General features: G+C 36.5%; 1 protein-coding gene across 2 annotated transcripts; it reads left to right on the top strand.

Moving 5' to 3' along the window:
• The first annotated feature begins 146 nt into the window (after positions 1-146).
• Positions 147-9,367, top strand: LOC107191477. 2 transcript variants are annotated; one of them, XM_015580538.1, is made up of 12 exons: positions 147-375; positions 1,189-3,704; positions 3,785-3,918; positions 4,024-4,159; positions 4,237-4,395; positions 4,612-4,750; positions 4,839-5,068; positions 5,610-5,932; positions 6,109-7,530; positions 7,763-7,922; positions 8,481-8,649; positions 9,154-9,367. In XM_015580538.1, the coding sequence occupies exons 2-12, from the start codon at positions 1,328-1,330 to the stop codon at positions 9,338-9,340; spliced, it is 5,436 nt and encodes a 1,811-aa protein (XP_015436024.1). In that variant the 5' UTR covers positions 147-375; positions 1,189-1,327; the 3' UTR covers positions 9,341-9,367. The 2 variants fall into 2 exon arrangements, with proteins under 2 accessions (XP_015436024.1, XP_015436025.1); XM_015580539.1 differs by having other exon boundaries at positions 4,851-5,068.
• Positions 9,368-11,107: the final 1,740 nt, after the last annotated feature.

Raw genomic sequence — 11,107 nt, forward strand, 5'->3', positions numbered from 1 at the left:
TTTATTCACCTGACGACAGAGAAGCAATTCCATCTAGCGGATACCTTCGAGAAAACGGAAGAGAAAATCTGCTATTTGGAAACGCGTAAGAGGAGGAGTGGGGGAGCGGCGCGAGGAAGAAAATGGCCGACAAGGCAACGGTAAAAGGGCAGGGACGTCGAGTGAGATACGTGTTTTGGGTGAACGAAATGCGGAATCCGTGTTAAGGTTCGCGAACCGAGACAGAAAGTGTTTGGAAAACAGCCGCGTTATTGCTCTTCTCGGTAGTGTATTTTAGTGAAAAGTCATCAGACTAGTCAACTATACTGGTGTATTAATTTATCGTTTAAAAAAGCGTTCGCGGGTCGTGTATAGGAACAAAAGGGCTCGCTAGAGGTAAACATAAATTGTGCATCGTTATTCAGTTTCTTCTTATTTCTCGATTATATTTATGTCTCGAATATACGAATCACTGTTTTCGAAAATATCTTATTCGAGGCTTTCGTAATAGAGTACGAGCCTGGCAGAAATTCGTACGTGACAAATTCATCGATCAGTAGGACTGAGTTTATGTTAGCCACTTGTGGCCATCTACGGATACATTTAAAAGGTATCCTGGTGTCCTTGTCCTTTTAATTTTTCTACCTATACGCGAAAATTGTGTTTCTTTTTAATGACAAATCGGAATATTCTTTTCCCACAAAGTAGGAAGGAAACATAACCGGATATCTGTAATGCCGAATTTCTCTAGTGTGTCTTAAATGATACGAGCAGCAAGTTTAAAGGGATCGATTTGTCAACAAGTCGATGAAAATGCGCGCACTTGACACTCTCGATCGAAATTCTTTTTCATTTATTCGTTCTCATGGAACTTGTGAATCTTAGTTTTTATATGAAAAAATATAGATTCTTTTACTTTACTTGTGATTCAAGTGATAAATGTATTTCGTTCTCGAAAAGTAACAATGTGAATTAGTCATCTAATTGGAATTTTCAATAGAAAAAAAATAGAAGAATAGATCCAATTGTCTTGCTGTTACAAAAAAGATAACTATTTCAACTACAAGTATTTTGATATTGATGTGGTAAAAATGTAACTGTGAAAAGTGGGTTAGAAAAGTAGTCCATTTTCTATTTACATATAGCATATCATTTTCTTGTTTAATGACAGTTGCCTAACAATATTATGTTTCCTTCTGTTATTTTCAGATACAACCAGCTTCAACAGAAGTTACAATATCTAATTACACTTTGCAATGGCAGTTAGGTAGTCTTAATTGTTTGCTCAGGACTTTCGTCAACTTTGAGCACATTTCTGTCAAGCTGAAAATGTAAAGAAACAGATATAATGAAAACACAGAAAAAGGCAGTGGTTGCCCGGAAGGCAACCAAAATGCCAACAATTGCTAAAAAACGTCGCACATTTTTAGAGAAAACAGTTTCTGATGTGAGAAAAGATAAAAAGCCTAAAAAGGTTGAGACAATGGAGGATGCAAAAAGGAAGATAGAGAATGATAAGAAGAAATCAGAGAAGGTTGAAGACAAGAAGAAGATAGAAGATAAGAAGAAAATGGAAGAGAAACGGAAAGAGAAATCTGAAAAAGTGGATGAAAAAAAGAAGTGTATTAAAGATCCAGAAAGAAAGTGGGAGAAAGTAGAAGAAAAAAAATTAGACAAGGCGGATGAAAAAATCACCGACGAGTGTACTTATGATGTAACAGAGAAGAAAAAAGTACAAAAAATAGAAGAGAAAATGAAATTGGATAAGCAATTGATAGAAAGCAAGAAAAAAGTTGAAAAGGTGGAAGACAAAAAGAAAAGTGTCAGACTTGAGGATGAGAGAATAGAAGATCAACCAAAACTTTTGAATGTTACAGAAGAGACTAATGTGCATGAAGAAAAGTTAGATATTCTGTGTTCCATTCCTAAGAAGAAATGCAAAGATGACAAAAAGAAGGATGGCAAACTAGTTAAGCCAGACTGCAAGGAAAATATAAAGATTTCTGTGATAAAAGACAAAAAGTCAGAACGTAAAAAGCTTCTTGAAAAAGGTACAATAAGTAGTAAAGGTTCTATAACACGAACGAAAAAGTCTTCTAAGACAAAATCGATGCAAAAGAAAGGTATTTCTAGAAAGACTGTCTTAACAAAAAAGTCACATCTATCAGTGGTCCAGAAACTGGTGGATAAGAAAATTAAATTGAACAAGGTGATAAAAGACGAGGAAACATCAGTGAGTGAAGAGGATGAAGCAATGAAGAAAACAAAAAAGAAGAATGTTAATATTTCTAAAAATAAAGTTATGCAAGAGAAGAAACCAAAGTTAAGAAAGCATATGAAAGCTAAGTTGCCTTCGAAAAATAGTAAAATAAGCACTGCATTAAAAAAAGATGATAAGCTTAAAACATTGGTAGAGAAAGTTGTACCTAGTAAAAAGAAAATGGATATAAAGGAAACGGAAAAACCGCTGAATGAGCACAAAAAAACTATAAGTAAAGATGACTCGAACGAGGAAGCACAAACAAACAATGTAAAGAGTGAAGAAGAGGAAGACAAAGATATTGATAAAAGTTGTAAAGAAGAACTATCACAGTCAAAAACGTTGGATATTAAAAAATCTATAAAAAATAATTTAAAAGTAGGTAAGAAGGTGATAAAGAAGAAGGCTATAAAAGCACAAACGGAGAACACAAATCAAACACTCTCTTCCTCTGAAGAAACATTTTCTGAGATATCTGTTAAACAGATTAAAGTTTGTGAAGATAGTCCAAGCGATGGTATTCCTTCTAAGCAAGAAGAAGTCAACAATGAAAGTGTAACTGATGCAAATCTGAAAGAAGAAATTGTTAATGGTGACACTTCGGGTGGCAATGGTTTTTCTTCAGATTCAGAAAATGAAAGTGACGACGAGACGAAGAAAAACAAACAGAAGGACATTAAGAAAAAAGAAAGATGTAATTCACCATCTGATGAACGTGTTCGACGAATGAGATTGTTTGGTTTCTGGAGTGGACCAAAACGACATAGGGTGGCTTCATTAAATGCATTGGCTAAGGTTCATTGTTTATATGAAAATGAAACTGGTGGTGTATACCTTGGGGGTTTCTGTAAACCAAAACCTGAAAAGGAGAAGGAGAAACAGAAGAAAACTAAAGAAGAAAAAGAAGAACCTCCTCGCAAGGAAAAGGACAAGGAAAAAGAAAAGGAAAAGGAAAAGGAAAAGGAAAAGGAAAAGGAAAAGGAAAAGGAAAAGGAAAAGAAAGCGGAAAGTAAAGGTGAAGAAAATACTTCGAAAAGGAAATTGAGAAATGTCCCAGGATTACGGGGGAAGCATTGGGATATGATAGAAAGTTCTTCATCTTCGTCTTCTTCTGATGAGGATTGCGAACAAGAAAAAAATGTAGAATGCACTAAGAAAAAAACAATCAAGCGACGGAAAAGGAATGAAGAAGTAATGGATTTGAAAGATATGGTAGTTTGCAAACGAATGGCAAGCCTTAATGCTACAGCAATTCTGGCTGCTTCTTATTCAGACGAGAAAAATCGTTGTAGTAGCAGTTCCGATTCTTCCAGTGAGTCAGAGGTAGAAATCATTAAAAGACGAAAGCAAAATGATTCTGATGTCGAGAAGCGGAAGTCAAGACAAAATTCTGAACAGGATGAAGTCTTAAAACCATCTAATAAACTTCTTATTGTGAATCAAGATACAGATGTCACTATTACTGGTACTATACTAAACTATGTTAGTTACATATGTATCTTCGTTTACGTTTATAATTTATTACCATCAAAATTTTGTTTGAAGGTGTATATGTTAATCAAACTCGATCCACGCATCATGAAGGATTCTGTAGCATTGCTGGTATGCAATATAGAATAAGTTCAACCAGTCATACTCAAACAGCAGCTACTGCAGTGGCTACTGAACTTCATGATCAGGTTAGTTTTTATTATTGGTCTAACGGGAACTCGAATATATTCATAATCAATGAAAAATTATGTTTATTATTATCAATCGATAAAAATTAATTTTTTTCATAATAGCAAAAATTGGAGCAACCTTGCAAATCGTATACACCGTTAGGTGCATTATCTTCGATGCAACCGCCAGGGAGTCAAGGGAATCATCCGAACATGTCGCCTAGAAGACATTCAGCATTCTCAGCACCACATCAACATGGTAAATTAATTATAATATGCAACCTAAAGATAGCATGAACTAGAATGAAGATACAAAGATTTTCATGTTATTATTAGGGTATTATCAGCCGGCTGGACCACTGATACAACACCCACCAACTTTACCACCTATTAAAGGACCACCTCCAGAACCAACGCCTACACCTCCTCAAAATTCTGAAGGCTCAGATGATTTAGTAGCAACTTCAACTACTTCTGGAGGAACTAGTAGTACAGGTGTGACAAAATAATATTTTATATTTTAATTAACTTCGAATTTACTTACACATACATGAATTACACATATTATGAATTGTAAGTCCGTTTTTGAAGATGTTTCCACTTGATTGTCGAATTAAAAACGACAGAAACTCTGATCCAGAATAATCGTAATATGATTAAAAGATGTTGTAATGCAGTGATTTAAATGAAGGATTTAATAACGTATTTCAGGGGGTGGATTTTATAGGGCATATTGTCCCCAATATTATGGTACACCACCGCAGTATGCAGACTTGTGTTATCCTTCGGCTTATTCTCATCCGCATGCTCATCCGCCGCCTTACTATAAATACACACCAACTTATAGAAGGTAAAACAAATATATTATTATTGTTTATACAATCACGAAAAATGATAGTAATAAACATTTTTTTTATTTTTAACTTGCCTTAAAACAGGTATATTTTCAGGCAATATTATGGATACCAGGAATCCAGTGGAGGTGGTGGTCCTGGAAGTGGTCCTACTGCAGGAGGCCCGGCAGTAGTTGATTACCAACCACCTCCACCACCACCTGGTGAATATGCTTTGCCACCGTATTATGCAGGATACCCACCACCTCCACCACCGCCTCCGCCTCCACCTAATCCAGCGTATTTGCATTCTCAAGGAAGACCTTTTGTAGATCGTAAGTGTGCAAATTGTCTACTTCATATTTTATCTATCAGTATGTGGCGGCACGTGCGCGAGCACGTTGCCACACACGACGCGCCGTCGGGTCGACGTATCGGCGAACATGTCAATCCACACCGCGATAAGGTGCGTTTCGATTGCTCGGGCGAAAGTTCTCGGAACGGCGAGGACCGTCGTCTGTATACATTATCGAATAATCGAGAACGTTCTCGTTTGACGCAACAAACGACGGCCTTATTCGAGATCTCTTCTGAAGACACGAAAAGTTAGTCCGAACCAGCAGTTGCACGAACAACACCTAGGACCGCGAGAGTTGCATGATCATCGTTAATAAAGAATTCGTCCTAAACAATCTGTGACTCTAAGTCATTTTACTCTTCCGTTATCCACAGGTATACTCGTTATGTATGAAATAGTTCTGTTATTACTATAATTTCTGTTACAATTTATTTTACAAAGTATATCACGGTCATAGTGTCAGTGATAAGATTTCGTAAATAATAACTTCTGAAGAAATATGTAATCATTTGTTGTAGATGCAGCCTTCCAGGGTTGCCCATGCCCGATGCAATCTTGTCCAAAAAACGTGGATACTGGGCCCCTTATTGGTAATGGTAAGGGAGCGCCAGTGGTATCGGGGACCGGTCTGTCATTGCCGCCCAGCGCTTTGGTAGGTCCGCCCTCGCCGGCGAGGGGGCTAGCCGGGCTAGCACCGCCTCACGGTGCTAACGCTTGGGATACGGATCGAGTCCAACTTAACACTCATCGCAACCTGAATCAGAACCAACCGTCGGTCCCTCCGTCTCATAATCTAGTCGATGGACATAATCGCCCTCAAAACTCGGATTGCAAAGACAAGGTTTGCATTATTTTCTTTAATTTTTAATAAGCTATTAAAAAAATTAAAAATCCTCCGGTACTATACTGTATTCCACAAAATCAGCACTTTCGTTATACGGTTTCGCTTCAGTTTTACATGTGCTATGAAGTAGACATTCATCTAATGACCGTTAAATGTTTCAATGACTCTTTTAGGACGAGAAGAATTCTACGGAAGATAAGTTGCAAAAATGTGGATGTCAGCAACGTGCCTGTACATCAACGTGTGAAGTTAAAATGGAAAACCTTTCGCCTACCGAGAAACTAGCAGTGTCGACTTGTCCGAGTAATAAGTTTCACACATTTAAATTGGAGAATAACAATGTGAAGTGTGAATCCTGTAGTGTAGAGATGGGTGACAACTTGACCTGTGTCGCAAATTGTAACGTTAAGTGTGAATCGGATTACAAGTGCGATATAATGAAATGTGAACAATGTATGAAGGAGGATCAAATGGCTATACTGGAAATTGACAAGGATTCCGGTATATTACTTGACGACAAATTGGATGGGGATCCCGACGTTAAGGAGGAGTTGAACGATGTTGTTGTGATTGGGAGTGAAAATTGGAAGAAACCGGACTACGAACCAACGGTACAAGAGAACATTGAAGATCCTATAGAGAAGGAATCTATAGATGGGCCGGAAGCGGAACAACCTAAGTGTCAAAGAGTATCAAAGCGGAAATTATCTTTAGATAGTTTGTCTGATAGTAGAAAAAAAAGAAAAGTGAGTAAAAGGACTCTTTCAGTTGGCTCTTCGCAAGATTTGAATAATAGTGACTTTTCGTCTAGAATTTCTGTACCGATCTTATCTCTCATTAGAAAGGTCGATGTTAGCAATGACGCGTGTATTTCAAAGAAAAAGCAGCCTAAGAAAGATAATCAAACACAAAAGCGAAGATTAGAGAATTCAGTATCTTGTGAAAATGCAATAAAAAAGTCTAAGACTTCTAAGCAGAGTACAAGTAACAATATTCCAAATTGTTTCAAACATGTTGCCAGTGATAACTCTATTATGGAAACTATTAATAATGTTATACAGCAAAGTTTGCAGATGACACAGAAAAAAGATCGTAAGAGTAAAAATATAGAAAAATCTGAGAAAACGAAAAAAGAAGCAAACTTGCTGTCCGTAGTGAAAAAGGTAGCTAAGAAAGTTGATTTAGTAAAAGATATGGCGTCAGAGAAGTTATCGAAAGTAATTTCAAAAAGTGGTCAGTCTAGAAGTAAGACGGACACACGTGCGAAGTCGAAGGCTCACGATAAGAGTAAATGTAAAGTAAAAGGTAAATCGAAAGTGCACGATACAAACGGAAAAGATAATGGTAAAAAGCACGAGAGTATAACTAAATCTAAAGTGAAGGATGTTAATGAGACTATTAAAAAGCCAGCTTTAATTAAAAAGAAACGGAAAAGTGCGAAGAAAACGTCTGTAAAAAAATCTGCCACCAAAGTCGAGGAATGTGTAGTAGGAAGTGAAAATCTACTGCTAACTAGGAAAACATTTTTAAAGCCGAAGTGGAGTAACGGATGGAACTGGGAGGGCGATCCTTTTGAAGCCAAAGTTTATTTAACGGTAGGAGCATATCTATTGCATATTTCCTATACTTAGATTAAAGTCAAAAAGCTTTTCAATGTCACAAGAAGTTACTCTTTTTCCATGTTCCTTAGTCATCGAGTCGCAAATTGTCATGAAATGAAAAGTTAAACCGTGGATAAGTGGCCTTGAATAACTAATTGAGTTTGATACAGTTACAGCATGAATACTACTAAGTAGGTTCAATTGTTTATTCCCTTATTATTTCCAGAACGAAGAATCGGCTATACGTCGATGTTACGCGAGTATGAGACACGAAAGTGGTGACGTATTAAGACCGCGCGACTGCGTTTTACTAAAGAGTGGTCCACGGAAAGCTGATTTGCCATTTGTAGCAAAAATTGCCGCGTTATGGGAAAATCCAGACGATGGTATATTTTCATTTGTAATGCTTTATAACAGTGCTGTCTATAAATGGAGTAAATTGATGAAATTTCTAGTTGTGTAGAAGTGTTTCAATAGCAAATAAAATATAAAAAAAATGAAACATATGAAACATAAATACACTTTATTGTTAAAAATTAATAAAAATGATATTTCTCTTGCAACACGCTGTGTTGTATCAGTCAGGCATACTACTGTAGTAACAAGGGACAGTCCTGAAGTGACAATAACAAGTTTTTACTGAATTTGACACGTAGATAAAATATAAACATAAATTGATTGCCCACTTTAAAAGGTTTAAAACACAGGGGGTCAATATGCTAGAAGATTAGTACATTAATAATAAGAAAAAAAACTTTGTACTATCATAATATTTTGCAATGTTGGATTTGATTAAAATTGGTGATTTGCGCATCAGGACTTTCCTCTTTTGTAAGAGGAACAAAGTGATGAAAGGCATCCAACGCACAGAGCTTATAATGGATGGCACTGCTCTATACTGTTAAAAGAATTCCAGTAGGATAAAAACAGACTTCTTGTTGTAGGTGAAATGATGTTTTCGTTGTTGTGGTACTACAGACCAGAACATACCGAGCAAGGTAGGACTCAATACGACACCGAAGACGAAGTTTTCGCTTCACGGCATCGGGATGCAAACAGTGTCGCTTGTATAGAAGATAAATGTTATATTTTGACATTCAATGAATACTGTCGGTGAGTTAGCTATTTTCGAAAAATTAACTTATACCGTTTAGTCACGTGATGTGAATTAATATTCTTGATAAACATTTGAACACTTTCTTACCAGAGTAAAAAAACCTTTGAAATTCATTGAAATATCTCGTATGAAAACAATTGAAAATTATAGAATAAAATTTTCGCATGCAGTCTCCTATTCGGGATGATCAAATTTGAAATACTCAAGTTTCGCGCTTCAGAATACAACTGACTAATGTGTCTGACTATTACCAGTTGTTTCTACTTGTAATATACAGACATGGGTACGGTATGATTTGTTTTGCATCGATCCCACATTATGGTCTGTCGATCTATATCGAATCATTCTAGAAAATGGGAATATCATACTACTGGTCAATCTTCAGAAATATTAGCACAAATCGAAACCATCAGTAACGAATAGGGTTGTTAATGCCTCGACAATTATTGCGGACTGTTGCTGCCAGTATTCTGTATGTGAAATATTAATACAATTTCCAGGTACCGTAAAAATTTACGAAGAATCGAAGAGGGATTAGAGAGTCCCGGTTTGATAGTTCCGCCGGGGGATCAACTATATCCGCGTGAATCACGACAGCCGCCGATACCGGTGTCCTCCGATATGGTACTGTTTTGTCGGCGCGTTTACGATTATCGCGGCAAAAAACTTGTTAAGAATCCTGGATGACTCGACTTTTTATAAAACGCTTTGAACAGGAACCAATGGAATGCACAAAGTTTGCAGTATAAATTGAAACTGGACGTAGGTCTCCCTTCAAGCGTAACTGCACGTTAATCAATTTACTTTTTAATCCGAGAGATTGATAAAAGTCTACGTTGATTCTTTTTCTTTTTTGTGAATGAATTTTAGAGCTTTATATACATATATATATATACATATATATAGATAAGTACAGAAACTTTTTATAGACTTAGGTTTAGTTTTTCTCATGATAATCGATTACGGCAGAACTTACACAGTTTTCCTACTTACACGGTTGCGTTTTACTTTATGCGTACAGTTCTACAGGACACGTACCGTTTAGTCCTACGTTTAAAGAGAACGAAAACAAACAAAAATAGTAGATTTATAGAATATATAGCCTCGACGAAAGTCGTGTTTTCAAATTCGTTAAAATTTAACGATACAAAAAGAGGAAAGAAAGAGGAACGATGAGAATATTGTTTTAAACTCATAATCTTATAAGATAGATACCGCTTCTTTACCCATTTTCTACGTTTCTAACTTCCGATGTAAGAAAGGTTTTAACGAATCGTTTAATTAACTCGGATGGTTAAACATCACGAAACTCATATCTCCGAATCAATGCAATGAGGATATAGCATAAAGAAAGAAAAAGAAATGAAAAAGTATGTAGGACACGCTTCGTAGCACCGGGAAAACGTGATCGAGAATTCGTCAGTTTTTGTCGACGGGATTCTTGGCGAATGATGAACCTTTCCAGACCGAGCCCGATAATATTCGTCTGAATGGAGAAAAAGCAAAACGGCACGATCACTACGGGTTGTTTTATCGCGAGCGCAACACGTTTTTAGGGAGATAATAGAATTTGACAATTTTATAGAGAGAAAAACAAATCATATTTTTCGTGAGATAGTATTTATAACACTTAAATGAATATTTTTCACATTGGAGATACAAATACGTATATGCTATGTATCATGGCGCCCTTCTTGGAGGGGACCTCCGAACAGTTTCAAGGTAGAAAAAGAAAAATCAAACGCCTGGGGTACTTGACCATTTAGCGAAAATAGTTTTACCGTGTGCGATGTGTTCTTCGGACAGGATGCTGAGAGCGAGATGAATTCAGTTCTGGTACGAGGAATAAATGAACACTTCCATTGTCTTGCGGTGGTTCACGAGACCCAATGCACATGCAGTTATTTTAATAACGCGTAATTAAACGTAAGTTTCATTTCTAATAACGACCGTCGATGGCGGAGTGTCGCGAAATGGAATTGACTCGACGGAAATTTCGTTGGTACAGTATGCTTCGGGTGCTCGAAAGACTTTTTTTGAAAATCATGAGAATTCTGTGGTAGAATTAATGAAGGAATCGACTTGTCTGATGAGAGAGAAGTTTCGAGATCGAATTTGCTGATTTCTGAATCTTTTTGTTAAAAGTAATATGTTACATTGACAAATGTAATACCGAAGAAAAAATATCGAATATTATTTACATACAAATTCATTTCGTGATTCGGTCAGTCTTAGGATCAGCGGTTCATTCGATCAAATTACTAATTACAAAAAATATAGATTTTTATGTTACGCTTGATTTTATTTTAGTTAGTGCTGTTTACACATGGGAACCTTTATGCTGTTGCATGTATCCCTGTGCACGATACTTAACAAACAGGCTCAAAGAACATCTTCAGGTTTGTGTTTGTCATCAGTTCTTGGGTTCAGTTTTTCATACCTTCTTCGCAGTCT

This window comes from Dufourea novaeangliae, unplaced genomic scaffold (genome assembly GCF_001272555.1).
Source record: "Dufourea novaeangliae isolate 0120121106 unplaced genomic scaffold, ASM127255v1 scaffold269, whole genome shotgun sequence".
Taxonomy (NCBI): domain Eukaryota; kingdom Metazoa; phylum Arthropoda; class Insecta; order Hymenoptera; family Halictidae; genus Dufourea; species Dufourea novaeangliae.